A 16,936-nucleotide genomic window follows, 5' to 3' on the forward strand; every position below is an offset into this window, starting at 1 on the left:
CCTAGGTGAACAGAACTCCAGACCAGCAGCGGGCTGAGTGGGTCGGTGGGGTAAGATCTTCAATTTTCCGTATTAAACAAACCTATTTTTTTCAATCTTCCCTCATAGATCATGTTTTCTAGACCTTTAATCATTTTTGTCGCTCTTTTCTTGACTTTCTTCAATTTGTCCACAATGTTCCTGAAATGTGGCGACCAGAACTGGACACAATATTCCAGTTGAGGCCTAATCAGCGCGGAGTAGAGCAGAAGAATTACTTCTCGTGTCTTGCTTACAACACTCCTTCTAATACATCCCTGAATGATGTTCGCTTTTTTTGCAACAGCGTTACACTGTTGATTCATATCTAGCTTGTGATCCACTATAACCCCCAGATCCTTTACTGCAGTATTCTTTTCTAGGTAGTCATTTCCCATTTTGTATGTGTGCAACTGATTGTTCCTTCCTAAGTGGAGTACTTTACATTTGTCCTTACTGAATTTCATCCTATTTACTTCAGACCTTTTCTCCAGTTTGTCCAGATCATTTTGAATTTTATTCCTATCCTCCAAAGCACTTGCAACCCCTTCCCAGCTTGGTATCAGCTGCAAACTTTATAATGTACTCTCTATGCCATTATCTAAATTATTGATGAAGATATTGAACAGAACTGGACCCAGAACAGAACTGCAGGACCCCACTTGTTCACCCTTCCAGCATGACTGTGAACTGATAATTACTCTCTGGGAACTGTTTTATAACCCATCTTATAGTAGCTCCATCTAGGTTGCATTTCCCTAGTTTGTTTATGAGATGGTCATGCGAGACAGTATCAAAAGCTTTACTAAAGCCAAGATATGCCACATCTACCGCTTCCCCCCATGCACAAGGCTTGTTACCTTGTTTTGGTATCAGGCTGGTCTGACACAGTTTGTTCTTGACAACTCCATGCTGACTGTTACTTATCACCTTACTATCTTCTAGATGTTTGCAAACTGATTGTTTAATAATTTGCTCCATTATCTTTCCAGGTACAGAAATTAAGCTGATTGGTCTGTAATTCCCCGGGTTGTCCTTATTTCCATTTTTATAGACTGGCACTATATTTGCCCTTTTCCGGTCTTTTGGAATCTCTCCCATCTTCCATGACTTTTCAAAGATAATCAGTAATGGCTCAGATATCTCCTCACTCAGTTCATTGAGTATTATAGGATGCGTTTTGTGAGGCCCGGGTGCCTTGAAGGTATCTAATTTGTCTAAGTAATCTTTAACTTGTTCTTTCCCTATTTTAGTCTCTTCTGATCCTACCTCATTTTCACTGGCATTCACTATGTTAGACATCCAATCACCACCAACTTTCTTGGTGAAAACCGAAACAAAGAAGTCATTAAGCACCTCTGCCATTTCCACATTTTTTGTTATTTTTGTCTCTCACTGAGTAATGGGCCTACTCTTTTCTTGGTCTTCCTCTTGCTTCGAATGTATTTGTAGAATGTTTTCTTGTTACCCTTTATCTCTCTAGCTAGTTTGATGAATGAAATATATCAAATATATCAAAGGACTGCAGCACATTGGACTATATTTGTAATGGTTATGTCCTGTTTTATTTTAAAACCCACCTTTCTCCTATATCAGCAAGCAAACAGTTATACATTTCACAAAAGCAAACAGCAGATGTTAAGTCAGATGTAGTTTTGTACTGTGAACTGACCTTTCAAATCCTCTGATTACCTTTATACTGTGTGTTCATGTTCCTGCTGTTAGAAAGAATTTTAGCCTAAAATATTTTGCCTTTTGCAAAGCACATGACTTCCCAGTGAAGCCCAGAGAAGCATTTAGCCCTGAGAAAGAAAGATCCATTTCTCAATTTCTTAATTTCACAAGTTTACACAAATGTTCATTTCTCCCCCACTAGTGATTGTTTTTATTGTTTTTAGGAACCAGCAAAAGGGGGAGCACGCACATAGATGAGGAAACGAACACACAAAGTTGATCGAACTTTGAGACTCCTCTTGAGATCTCCCACAAGGCTACACTGAAGATTGCTACAGAGCAATGGGATCAGCAATACCCCAATGCAGGCTGACAAAGAACTAGACTGATGGACTTGCATAGAAGCCCTCAGCAGTAACCCACCAGTATAATACAGCAGAACCAGGTTAAAAATTAAAAAACAGCAGCAAAGCACTCTTTAAAAAGCTCATAAAAACTTAAAAAATCTGGACTTAGTCTATGAGAACAATTACCCAGGAAGTCAAAATTAAAAGACCTGTTTCCATGGAGGTACATTACCCTAGCTACAAGAAAACGTCAGGAACTTTTTATATTTCTTTTACCATCATTCTATCACATTTTTTACCATAACTTAGTATCTAGGATAGCACTTTTCATCTTTGCAAACATTAATCTTCCTATGACCATTGAGACAAGAATTCCTCCAAAATAAAATGTGTGTAATGGACAGATGGTGCACACACCTTGTATGTGACAAGGTTAAGAGAAATCTATTTCGAAGTCCAAACTACTTTTTCAGAAGCTCATGTACAAAAATTGTTTTTCAATTCCACAGAAGACTGAAGATTTCCTCCACGACAAGCAGGGAACACTAACCCTACTACATATATTAATATACTATATACAGTGAAATCCCTCAACACAGGGAATTCATAAATACTGTATTCATAAATACAGTATTCAAAAATACTGATTACAGTATTTTTACATTGTCCACAAAAAATAACCCCAAACACAGAACAAGAGACTAAAAAGACAAAAGCTTCCTAAATGATTGTGAATCACTTCTATACATTACCAACTTTCCTAGGTAAAGATAAAGCAATATAACACTGCTGACGTTGATAATCTAGGCTCTAAAATATCATATTAGAGATGTTCCAGGTAGATTATTTTCTCCCTATAGCTTTATGAATGAGATAAGCAGTTACAGTTTATGTCAGAGACTTTCTTTTAAATGCAGTTGCATTAAATAATCAGCATTGGCACATTTCAACAAGTTTCAACAAAAAAAAAAGATGTCTCTAACAGATGAAACTGCCCATGAATAAAAGGAAAGACTGTTTAACACTACTGTTCTGACAGCAATGATATACAGAGCAGAAAGCTAGTCAACAACGAAAGCAGAGGAAGAAACATTTGCTGTCACCCAGAGAGCAACGGAAAGACGAATGTAATCATATACTGAATGAGGAGATCAGAAGGCATACAGACGTAATGACCAATGTAGTGCAGGCGATGTATGACGCAAAGTGAAGATGGACGGGTCATGTCTGCAGGCAAGACAATAGGTGGACAACCTGTATCAGTGACTGGATCCCCAAAGACCACAAGTGACCGCTGGGCGGACCGAAAATGCACTGGGTCGGATCCCATGACAAAACTCTTTGGCCAGAAATGGAAAGAACATGCTCACAACAAAATAGAATGGTGTGGTGTCGACTTACGTTCGTGGAAGGACGGACAAGGACAAGCCAGACAAAGGTGTTTTATTCATTTCAGACACATTTATTTTTACTTTCTACAACTTGCTCTCTCTCCTCCCTATTGTTGCCCGTATAACTATCCCATTGTGATATGAAAAAAATTAGGTGAGTAGTTTGTACAAGCAAATTGTTTATACAATTTTTAAAATATGCTTGCTATGTATATTAAACAAATATGCACAACAAAAAATGCCTCCCACCCAAAAACGAGGAACTGTTTGCATAATGTATGGTAGAGAACAACCGCTGATGAAGTAACTGTAAGACTAACAAAACAATCAGCAGCATAGACTGCTATAATAGTTAAACAGATCTACTTTAAACCATTATAAATACACGCGTCCAAGGCTAAAGCAATAATACTCCAACATTAAACATGTAACAGGATACAGTTATATTTACCTTAATTTATCTGCTAAGGAAACACTTGTTTTTTTCAGGATTGTCTAAAATCTATTATTTGCAATTTTAGTAGCTTTATTCAAAAAAATTATTTCTTGTAACCATACATGGGTACAAATTAATACACAGCAATAAAGATACCTTAAAAGGCATGGCTCTGGACATCCAGAGATATGTTACAGAATTAAATTTTTAGTTACATCAGATCAATCCATAGTTAATTAAGACTGTTTAACTGAAGGCTGTACCCCTTAAGTTTTCCATATTCCCTGAGAAACTGTTCCATATTCCATTCAACCTTTAAGTAAGGAACTTCCATGTCTTACAGGCCGTAGCCAGCACTCAAAGATTGATGAGCTTTTTAAAATATGAAAAGCAAAACAAAAAAGTTGATCTGACCTTAGAGCTCACAATTTTCCAAAACTAATCGTAATTGCAGGTTTCGGGGTTCAGCGCCCTCACTATTTGGTGCAAAATGCAGGGATTTCAATAACAAAGGATAAACTTCAAGGCATTACCTTAATTGTTATCTTATGTAAAGTAGGAGTTAGGAACACCAGAGTTACGAACTGACAGGTCAACGACACACCTCATCTGGACCTGGAAGTATGCAATCAGGCAGGAGAGACAAAAAAACAAAAACAAAAACAAAAGAAAGCAAATACTGTACAGCACAGTACCATGTTAAATGTAAACTACTAAAAAAAATAAAGGGAAAGTTAAAGAAAGATTTGACAAGGGAAGGAAACTGTTTCTGTGCTTGTTTCATTTAAATTAAGATGGCAACATTTTTCTTCTGCATAGTAAAGTTTCAAAGCTCAATGTTCAGTTGTAAACTTTTGTAAGAACCATAACATTTTGTTCAGAGTTACAAACATTTCAGCATTACAACCTCCATTCCCGAGGTGTTCGTAACTCTGAGGTTCTACTGTAGGCTTGTTGGTACCAACTCGTTCCTTTCCCACCTAATGTCTTACATCTCAAGTATGAAACACAACAGTTTTATACAACCAAATATGTATCTAGCTTATTGTACCAAAACTTCAAAAAAATCAAATGAAAGTAATTTTCATCATCTTCTACTGGTTTTCTCTTTGCAATATCCATTTTTGTATGGTGAGTGTGCTGTTCCAAATGAAGCCTTTTTTTAGTAATTGTGACAGAATGTAAGCCTGCATTTCCACACTACACACTATTGTAATAATCTTTATACAAAATACGCTTTCTAAGGTATCATTTGAAAACTCAATTTGCTGGTCATTATTGTCCCCTAGTAAAATATGTGAGACAACACTGCATGTGAAGTTTAAGATTCCACTGTACAGTGTTAACAACACATGTTCCAGCCAGAAGCTGGCAACCAGGTCTGTTCTAAACAAAGGAATGTATGCTCTGCTTAATTTGCATTAAAGCAGTAAACAGTCATCAAGCAGGAAGAGAAACAAAGGAAGCTCAAACACGTGAGGAGAAAAGAGCAGGGAACATTCTCTCTCAGACTTTGGCGGGCCAGACTATCACTTCCCGGAGCTCCCATTGGCCGGGAATGGTGAACTGTGGCCACTGGGAGCTGTGGGGGGCCATGCCTGTGGACTGTCAACGTCTGCAAAATGTCTCATGGCTTGTAATCAGCTTAACCTAACAGGCCGCATGCAGCCCGCAGGTTGCCCACCACTGGTCTAGATGGTACTCAGGTAAGTCACAGTAATGTCTTACAATAATGTCAAAGTATTTTTGATGTATTACATTCCTTACCTCCATGCATAACTCCGAAGACTTTATTTGCCTTTTTACATCAGCCACATAAAATCAGGTGATTTTTAGTGTACTACATATAGTTGCCTCCAAAACAGTGTTTGTGCTAAACCCTCAAACATATAACCTTTGCTTAATTTTAAGGAGCAATATGTTCTGTTACACTGAACTCCCAGAGCCCCTTATTCCCACAGTAAATCTGTTCTGAACATCCTGAAGGACAAACTTTCAAATACAGTAAGTGAGAAAAAGCTACATGTCATTTCTCTCACTTAACAGTGACCTGTAAATATTTTAACAAAAATGAAGTAAAAATACATTTGTGTGCTAAATTGTCTCAAAGGGTGTGGTGATGGTGAATCATTCTGGATGTAACTAATTTTAAACCACATTTTTTTCCTCTCAGTTCATTTCAGGTTTCCTGAACTTGAGTTGGGCTGCTCAACTCTTGTGACTCCCCTCACACTGTAGCTACCACTGGTAGAAATATGCACCCAACTCATAGAAGGTTACACATATTTTACAAACATTTTGATTTTTTTTTTAAAAGTCTATAAAATTGCCATAAAAAAGTATCATCAGTTTCTTGACCTAAGTTTTTCTATCATTTTAAAAAGTACCCCTAATGAATCAGAAGCTAAATTCATATAAGTGCTTGGTCAGAAATGCTCTGCTGGCATGAAAAAACAAAGAAAATATCTGATTCTTCAAAACATTAGATAAACCACCTGAATATGAAGACAAGTGAAAACCTGATTTGTAACATACCACATTAGTGCGTCTTACTTCAAATTACAAATGACTGAATCTGCATGCTATGATCAGTACAAACAGCTAGAAAATTCATGTACACTTAAATTCTAGCAGTTCCGTGCCAAAAAGAGTACATTAATAAAAAAAGAAGTTTCCATCCACTTGATATTCACATTTTTTTAATGGTATGTATTTCTAAATGAAATAAGAACTCAGTAAAATATGTTGTTGATATAAAGTTCAAAGCCACTTACCAACTGCAAATATAATCATAGAATCATAGGACTGGAAGGGCCCTTGAGAGGTCATCTAGTCCACGCCCCTGCATGCATGGCACGACTAAGTATTAACTAGAATATACCTGACAAGTGTTTGTCTAATCTGCTTTTAAAAATCTCCAATGATGCAGATTCCACAACCTCCATAGGCAATTTATTTCAGTACTTAACCACCCTGACAGTTATGAAGCTTCTCCTAATGTCCACCATCCTTGCTGCAATTTAAGCCCATTGCTTCTTGTCCTATCCTCAGAGATTAAGGAGAAAAATTTTTCCTCCTTCCTCCTTGTAATAACCTTTTATGTGCGTGAAAACTATTATGTCCCCCTTCACTCTTCTCTTCTCCAGACTAAACAAATCCAATTTTTTCAATCTTCCTTCACAGATCATGTTTTCTAGACCTTCAATAATTTTTGTTGTTCTTCTCTGGACTTTCTCCAATTTGTCCACATCTTTTTTGAAATGTGGCACTCAGAAGTGGACACAATAATCCATCTGAGGCCTAATCAGCATGGAATAGAGCAGAAGAATTACTTCTTGCTTACAACACTCCTAATCCATCCCAGAATGATGTTTACTTTTGTTTTCCCCAACAGTGTTACACAGTTGACTGATATTTAGCTTGTGATCCACTACGACCCACAGATCTCTTTCTGCAGTACTCCTTCTTAGGCAGTCATTTCTCATTTTGTGCAACTGATTGTTCCTTCCTAAGAGGAGTACTTTGCATTTGTCTTTATTGATTACTTGCTTAATTACTGAAACACACAAATCTCTTTCCATAGCTCACAAGACAGACTACTACATTATACATAGCACATGCAAAGAAATCACAGCTACAGCAACACACAACAGGATGATTCATTTTAGAGCATTTTTAGGTGTGCTGGCAGAGAATTCCAAAGGCATCAGGCAAAACTTTCAATCACCAATTTAATCCTTGGAGTGAACCATCTATCACATAATAGATCTTGAAAAAGTACCTCATCTTTCATATAAGCTATCTCAAAATGCTTTACAGATATAATGAAACACTACTACTAGGAAAGGTGTGTCAGCATTGACTTTGTTTATATATTCCCACATTCTAAAGAAAAATATTTGGAATCAAAACTTGTTCTACTATACAAATTTAAAAAAAAGTCAACCCAGCTAGTTGAAAGCATTTAATGTTTAAAAAACTGTTTGTTTCCCTTACTACAGTAACTGCAGATCTCCAATACGATTGCTTGTACTGATATCCACTCTGTGATGAGCAATAATTTGTCCTTAAACTCAAGTGGGGATTGAGAGGTCTCATTTGAACAATGACTGTAGGATTCTTCTACCAAATTGAAGATCTAATCTAGAAGCTAAATCCAGGAAGTACTTCTGTACAAAAGTACAGACTGAATTCCAGGTAACAGTATTTCGTATTTCAGTGACAGAAACATCTGACATAAGCAGAAGAGATCACCTTAGACCTGAATGAATGTGTTCCAATACCTATTATTTTAACATTCACTAATTCATAGGAAGAAAGTATACAGAATCTAATTAACTTGAATAATCTGAGTGGAAACTAGCTAATCCCAAAAACTATCGCTGTGTGCTACCAGGAATCCCAGTGGTTTATTGTACAGTTTAGTCCTGTTCAGATAGTAAATATCCTCTTCACTTCCAAACAATGTGGTCTGGCCTCTTTGCAGTGAATGGAGCATTAGGAAAAATACCAGTAGATCGAATGTTTGGTTTAAATTAAAATCAGAAACCACCTTTGATAGGAATTTAAGGAGGGCATGTTGTTACACCATCTTAAGAAATACCATATTCAGTGAATCAGACATTAGTGTCTGAATACCTCAGGTTGAACTAATGCAATTACCACTAGGTGAAACGCAAGGTGAAAAGGTGGTTCTATTAACTGGGCGAGCACCATATTTAAGTCACATTATGGAATGGAAACCAAAGAAGTGGAAAGATTCAAGATAGACCTTTTAAAAATGTCTCCCCTGTAAAATGACAAGAGTCTTGTGCCAGTGGGTGAAATGCCAAAGTCATTGGCAGGTATACTCTCACTGAGCTAAAGGTGAGCCCAGAGTGTTTAAGGTGCAGCAGGCAGCTCACAATAAAGGGAGTAGAAAACTAGCAAGGATTAGACACTGTCTGTCTTGCTCAAATGAAAAATTACTTTCATTTCATAAAGAAGGGATTTCTAGTGGAAAGTCACACGAATCTGCTTTCCAACAGAGTTTTCTAGACATCTTCAGAGCAGTTCCAGACCAAGTTGTTCAGTCAGCTAGCATCCTAGGCTGACAGACTCCCACATCTTGTATCTTGTCTTAAATAAGACTGAGTGTTCTTTGGGACAGAGACTATACACTCCCAAATCTGTAATGTCTAGCACAGTGGAGCTCCCAATCCTGATTAGTGTCTCCAGTCATTACAGTATTATAAAGAAACAACAACAACAACATTAATCTTCTGAATCCCAGGCTGGTTAGCCTACATTGACCGCTAGGGCCAGCTAGCTAATGGATCATAATGATAAGACGTATCTTGAAGAGGAACTACAGTGCTGAGACAAATAGGGGGTTTTGAGGGAGAGGAATTCCAGAGCAAATTACAGGCCCTATTCCAGATGGCAGGGGTGTTATCCCTCAGGCATAATCTCCCCAGGGCATGGATCAAGAGATACATGCAATAAGAACAGCAGCAAGAGTCACCAGCTAGAAGCTACAGAAAAAGAAAGGGAAACACACCAAATGCAAGAGAGTTGCAGAAGAGGCTAGTTTCATGGAACCTGTCCCCTATCCAAGTTTATGATCAGACTACATGGAAGCAATTGACTTCCAGGAATACTGTTCTAGTGAATTAGACACTGAAGGAATCCAAGGTAGAAAGGTCCTGTCACCAAAGAGACAGATTTTGTCCAAAGAAATCTGCCACAGAATTTTTCATTTTTTAAGATGTTTTTTCAACTTTGCCTAATGCAGAAGTCTCCCTCATCCATTTCAATGACCAAACAAAAAAAGCAATGAGTGACATATTTCTTGACAACATAATATGTTGACTTTACTTTAAAAAGTTACAGTATTAACAAGACCACAAATAAAGAATTATAAGAGAGACAAGATGTTGCAAGAAATAGGAATCTTTACAAATTCATTCAAACTGGTTTCAAACAATCTTACCTTGCTGTCAAGGTTCTTCATGGTTAACAAATCAAGCGTTTTAAGGGAATGGCCTGTAGGTGAAATAAAATAGAGGCAGACATGGATGCGAGTGTCATGGTAGTTGTATAAGGAGCGTTTAATTTTCAGTTCTTCCTGGAGGTAGGCCTCAAATTGTGCATCTATGTAATCCACTATTGGCTGATAGCTGGGGAAAAAAATGCGATGTGTTAGCAACCAAAGATTAGTTTCTCTCAGATAGAGTGGAACTAAAAAAGGGAATCCATGTTATATTTTTCTGCATACTATTGCTTACTCCTTGAGGAATTCTGTATCACTGCACAATTTTCAGAAATTAACGTTGTGCACGCAGAATTTCCTTTCCCCTACAGAAATAGGCTGCAGTGCTGCTAGATAGCACTAGCTAGCACTGGACTCAGAAGAGCCTAGCTTGCACATATAAGACATTACTGGTGAGAGGGAACTAGAGAGTTCCTGGCAGCTGCAGTTCCCAGCATGCCCTGAGGGAAAGGGAGGGCAGTGCCCAGGAAACTCAACACAAGTCTGGCGCGGAGCATCAGGCTGTTTCTCCCTCTGGATCCCTGGGTGGAAGCTGGGCTGGGGAGGGAAGGGAGCAGAGAAAGAGCAACTGGGTTGTCATGGGGGTTTCTTTAACTCTATTCCCGAGGGAATTTTTGTGTGTGTCTGTATTGTTCCAGACATATTTGCTGACAGGTATTTTGAAATAAATTACCAAAATAATTGAAACTGGCTTGATTATGTAGCATTATTTTGACAGCATTTGCAGAATTTTAAAATATTGTGTGCAGAACTTTCAATTTTTTGGTGCAGAATTCCCCCAGGAGTATATCAACTACATACACTGGAATCTCAAGAAGTAATATACCAGAACAGGATATTAAATGTATGAATAATGATCAAACTGTCTACGCAATGTAAAACTAAAGTTACTAAGTACTAGTTTGAGAAACTAATGCAGCACAGGATGGGTTAAAGATACAGTTAAATTTTTCTCTATTGGTGATGAAAAGCAGAGTGTATCAGCTATATTTTTTACTGAAATCCTTAAGTGATCCATTTCATGGACTTCTGTAATTTCTGTAGTTTCACAACTCAATCTTGGAAATAACGGACTATCACTATAAACAGTATGTGACTGATACTGTCCATAATTATGATATTTTCACATCTTTTGGAGATCAGTATTGTGTTTTGGGGAGCTTTATTACTGGTAAATGCGTGTAAGAGAGCAGGAAATTATCCTCTAAAGAGTGAGAATCTGATTTTTATTTTAACTACATTTTAAAGATTCTCTCTCTTTTTTGTACAATCCAAATTACAAGAGGACCATAATGTATCCTCAAAACATGTTATTGTATACATAAGAGCAGCGGGTCCTGAGTATCTTTTGCTGCATACAGTGTAGACGAATCATGGGAGGTAAAATTTCAAAGGCACTGATTACACGGAAAGTGAATTTGAAAGAGATAAAAGACAGCTTTGCTTTCAATATGAAATATTTTACTGCGTATCATTAACACCGGTACCTGAGATTTTTCTTTACCATCTAAACATGGTTCATCAAAGAAATAGGCAAGAATAGGTAAGTCACTAGCAAGAACTCTCTTTTGTTAGTATCCTATGCTATAATGTTAATTAAAGCTGCGAGTTTGTCACGGAGGTCACGGAAGTCACAGATTCCGTGACTTTTGTGACCTCCGTAGCAGCTGGTGGGAGCTGCAGGAATGGTGCCTGCAGGCGAAGGCAGTGCGCAGAGCTGTCTGGCCACACCTATGCCTACGACCTGAGCGAGGGGGATGTCACCACTTCCAGGGAGCACCCTGGGTACGCGCCGCTCAGAGCCCGCCTCATGCTGTACCGTGCCCCAACCCCCTGACCCCTTCCACACTCAAACTCTGCTGCTGCTGGGGGCGAGGGGGAGGTTCGGAGACAAGTACAGAGCCTACTGTCCCTGCCACCCATGCCTCCCCCCACCCAACATCAGTGGGGTTCTTCGGCCACGCACTGCTGCCCACCTCCCCTCACCTCCAGCATCAGCAGGGGTCCAGGCCGCACATCGCCACCCATCCCCTACCCCACTAGCACCCAGGCCAAATTCCCCCAGCACCTGTGGTTCTCCCAGGCAGTCCCCCCACCCAAGTTTTAGTCAGGGGTATATAGTAAAAGTAATGGACAGGTCATAGGCTGTGAATTTTTGATTACTGCCCATGACTTTTACTAAAAATATCCGTGACTAAAACGTGGCCTTAATGTTAATTTATGTTCTGGAAGTGAATGCACAACCTCCATCCATGCCCAACACTACTTGGCTCTTAAATAATGTAAATTATTATTAAAAATGCTTCATAGTATTGGTCATCCCAATAAGAGTCTGAAGAAAATCATTTCAATAATTATGAATATTTAAATTCATCAAACTGAATTGACGGAAAAGAAAACTCTGAATTCACTAGCTGTGTATTGCTCCATCTTCTAAATAGGCTGTTCAACTTCAAATATACCTACATTTAAAGAATCCCGATGATTTTTCTTCCTACTTACACTCTTTTGTAGATTCTACTGAAACTTAAAAGCACAAGTCTGTAGAGAACACACTGTACTGCATCTTATTATCTGTATAATTATATGAAAGTTCAAAAAATGCCCATCACTATTGTATATTTTATTGATATAATTTGTAACACATTATAAAGGCATGTGCACATGAGGGCATAGTAAATGTTGATTTCTTAAATAACTTGCCTGACAAGAAGAAAATACAATCCATTAATTATGTGGAAAAATGTACAATTAAACATCTGGAGATCATATGTAATTTGTACTACACATATTTCTTAATCACATACCTAACTTGAAAAATCTACTCAGACTCCACAGTTCAAGACTAAGGTTATTTTGCATAATCAAATTCTAACCACATGAGGAAACACTAACCTATCTTCTTTGTTTATCTGGTCGCCGAATCCCACTGTATTTACAATGGTCAGTTTCAATCGAACATTGCTTTCCTGGAGTTCATAAGTCTGAGCTCTGAGTCTTACATTCGGCTGAAAATGTGTTGATACACGGTCATCAAAACTGGTGTTAAATAAAGTATCTATCAAGGTTGATTTTCCAATTCCAGTCTCCCCTAAAAAAATTAAAAGAAAAAGTAAGAAGTTTGCATTTGCATATATTTGTACAAAGTATAATAGTTGTTATTATAGTTATTGCCCCATTAAAAGAATTTAAAGAGAAATTACCTGTAAATTAGCTTCTCCAAACATATGAGCAAATTCCTCTTTTTGACCCTTAGAAGCACCAGTAAATGTGTTTTGTACAAAAAAATCAATTGCAGTGCCTCATTATCTTGAATATTCCCTCAAACCTTCAATTCCTTGACAAGTAGAACACATGCATACACACCTACTAGTACCCCAAAGGGAAAACAACAATAAAACACACCTTTGAGCACTAAGGGCATTCCTTTTGAGCCTCTCACTAGAATCTTAAGATCCAAGAACAGGATTAGTGTCTTATAAATGAGGAATAAAGATTGTTTAGCATGCTTAAATGGGCCTGCCATGGTGGCCTAGGCACCAGCACTCCAAAATCAGTGGGGGACAGGGGAAGAGAGAAAATCTTAACACCAAGAAAACTTTACTATTTCATTAGGTCAGTATTAAAACCACAGCTATCCATCTTCATTATTTTACACAAGTTTTAAGATCAGCTATTCCATGCATATAAGGAGGTCTGTTCTTCAACCACATCAGCTAATAGAGAGGAAGTGAAAGACAGTTATGGGTTGGTGTGGATTATTTATACCCTTGCTCAGTTCAGTGCTGGGTTTTAGGAAAATGCATGGCTGTGTGTCTGGCTGGTACATCCAAAGAACTCCAATACATTCAGCCAGAAAATTAATAAGTATAAAAAAGCTTCAAGGTTTCCTACTGATAGACCTAGGAGTGGCTTGGATTCTATTATCTGAAATACTTTATCTATGGAGAGGAGTTGGATGTAGACCACAATTTTTAAAGAATCCTAGAAGTTGCTCATGAAACAAGACTTAAGGCATCCTTCAAGCCTGATCATGAAAGTACTATACAACAAAGATAATCAAAAGGATGGTTGCGAATAAAAAGAGGCATATTATGGATCATAGTTAAAAAGGCAAAAACACCCTAAGATCATATTGGATCAATACTGCAGTCATTTCCTGACGGGAGGTAACAGTAACCTTGTCATCCACTTTTTTTTTGTATTAATATTTGTGCCAAAAGATAGTTTATGGCCAAATACTTAATATTCACTGCTGTCAATAATAAAAAAAGTATATTACTTACCAATACAAAGAATGTTGAAGCAGAAGCCCTGGTTGATGGATTTGTTAACCAACTGATCTGGTAAGCTATCAAAACCAACATGGCCAGACAAAGATAGGGGTCGACAATTATCATTTTGCTGTGGAAAAATGATTATTTAAGAAAATGTGTTGCCAAACAATTAACAGTGATATACAAGGAGATTTACTAGTAAGCTACAACTCTTCTTTAGGTCTGGTAAGTAACTGAAGAAAACATTAAGAGTTTGCAAAGTCTGTCAGTGGAATAAATAAGAATCAACTCATTTAGTGAAATGATAGCATAAATAATTAAGTTTTACTGTAGCTGGCTAATTTGCCATCGAAGCCACTGAAGTGAATGGGACTACTCACATGATTAAAGTTAAGCACATGCTTAAGTGACTTGTGAGATCAGAGCCTATAAACCAAAGAAAGCACACTAGTCAAATGGAAATGGAAACTTGTGAATGAAGGATATCCCAACTGATTTATCTCTACAAAGAAAGAAAAAAAAATCAGAGGAGAATATAAGGGACAGCAGGAATTCAAAATAAAGACTGAAAACTTGAGGAAAGATACAGACAGATAAAAACGTACTCTAAGTGTACAAGCAGTGAGAATATTTTAATGTGTGAAGTTATCCATACATCACAACTATAATGGATATCATCACATATGTAGTTAGAGTACCAGAGCGTATAGTTCTTTTTAAATTATTTAATAATGAATTGGTACTTAGATACATTGGTGATGGGTATATGAGAAATGCCTAACATACATAGTCTAAAATAAAAGGAAACAACAACATTTTTCCACACTGTCATAAACAAATGGTTAAGGGTTAATGTCTCTTTTACATGTAAAGGGTTAAGAAGCTCAGTGAACCTNGCTGGTGGCAGCATTATCAGATCTAAGCTAGGAATTAAGCTTAGAAGGTCCATGCAAGTCCCCACTTTTTAGACGCTAAAGTTCAAAGTGGGGGAAGAAACCTTTGACACACATATTGACTATAGAACCTGAAATGCAATTTAAAAAACAACCATTCAACAGAAACAGATGAACAAAACCATGATTAGCTACAGGTCCACGTTATTCTGTGTTCCTATGTTTACAATCATTAAACCACTATCAATTCCCTGAGCCTTCTAATACAGCCAGCATCCTAAGACTTAACCTTAACCTGGGTTTACATTCTAGCCTTTGCCTACTTCACTAAGGTTGAGGGAATTTTATTTAAATTTAGAAGCTCAGGGAAAAGTGTCATCCTTTACACTGAATATGTTCGGACATATTTCAGTCAGGCCTTTTGACACGAGTTTAGCACTCATCGTGAAACTATGACGAATCTTTCTAGTGTGCATCTCTTATAATAATTTAAATATTGATTCATTTTCTTATTGATTTTCATGTATTATCATTCCCGTATTAGACTGACAGTGCTAGAAAAATGTACACAGACAAAAACAATTTAAGGAGAAAACAGTACATTTTAGGACTATCAAACATGGTGATTCTAAAATTAACATGGTATTAACTGAAAACAAGTTCAGATATAGCCACAATCTGAAAAAGAGAAAATGACAAAATATCTCAGGAAAGGCACTCCAATGTGTGGGAGCCAATATAAAAAAAGAGAGAGAGATGGTTGTGGTTGAATCAAACAAATGGGACATGGAGTCCTGATGGAGCAGAGGGGACAACAGGCAATATAAAAGATAAGATTATACAAGCCACAAAAGTGAACACAAGAACAGTACTTCTGTCTAACAAAACTAAAGATACAACCTGGTATATGACCAAAAATCAAGCTATATTGTTTTTTCATAACACCAACAATTAAGATTTGAGACACACAAAGGACGTTAGAGTCTCAGCATAATTGTAGAGGGATACAACGCCTTTCATATCTGGTCATTGGCCTAAATCTCAGCTATGTTAGTTGTGTCCTAAATTACCATGCAACTGTTAGCTACTTTGCATAAGTCACTAGCAGTCTCGGTGGACAAACGTCTACAAAAATACAACAACAAATGGCACCAAACCATTTATGTCAGGATTTGAATCCATCAACAGGGTTGTATAGAGAAAGCTACTGATGGACTTTCTGTATTTGCTCAGTGGAAAAATAGAGGAGCTAGTCTCTATAGCTGTCAATTTAGTACCTTTGACTTTAAAAAATAAAATAAAAAATTAAAACTATTCTATATGATGAATTTAGCTTCCAGGTTTGTTGACAATGAAGATGACTGAATAGAACAAATTTTCACTGCAAAGCGGATAATGGCACTGAAATATAGTAAACATGTGCAACAACAGGATGCCTTTTTACGATTAATTTCCTAAATATAACCATACTTCACTACACAACAAAAATTTTGACTATAGCAGTGTTATGTTGTTCATATCAAAAGTCCAACTTGGCTTATTTCCTTGGGTCCTTGAACTTCTGCCAAGTCAGCTACTTTTAGATGTGCGTTTTGGTCAGGAAACTGAGCGGCTCAACTTCTGCCAAAGGTATTTACATCATTTTCAAAATTTCTTCAGATACATGAATTCTTAGAACAGCAGCAAATCTGAGAATGTAACTAAATGGGTACAAGCTATTTACTAGAGGCCCTCCTAATTGAACTAAACCTCGTTATCTCTAGCCTGATTCTTGCTTGCATATTTATACCTGCCTCTGGAAATTTCCACTACATGCACCCGACGAAGTGGGTATTCAGCCACGAAAGCTCATGCTCCAATATGTCTGTT

At 37.4% G+C, this 16,936-nt stretch overlaps 1 protein-coding gene across 2 annotated transcripts in view; it reads right to left on the bottom strand.

Annotated features, from left to right (window-relative positions):
* The window catches only part of SEPTIN10 (septin 10), a 63,193-nt gene that overhangs the window by 29,032 nt on the left and 17,225 nt on the right, over positions 1-16,936 (bottom strand). For both annotated transcript variants that reach the window (XM_032777810.2, XM_075061389.1), the window contains exons 2-4: positions 14,184-14,301; positions 12,793-12,988; positions 9,838-10,024 (exon numbers count right to left, since the gene is read on the bottom strand). In XM_032777810.2, coding sequence (XP_032633701.1) covers positions 9,838-10,024; positions 12,793-12,988; positions 14,184-14,301 — 501 coding nt within the window. The remainder of the gene's footprint in view (positions 1-9,837; positions 10,025-12,792; positions 12,989-14,183; positions 14,302-16,936) is intronic.

The sequence above is a fragment of the Chelonoidis abingdonii genome, chromosome 1 (assembly GCF_003597395.2).
Source record: "Chelonoidis abingdonii isolate Lonesome George chromosome 1, CheloAbing_2.0, whole genome shotgun sequence".
Taxonomy (NCBI): Eukaryota; Metazoa; Chordata; order Testudines; family Testudinidae; genus Chelonoidis; species Chelonoidis abingdonii.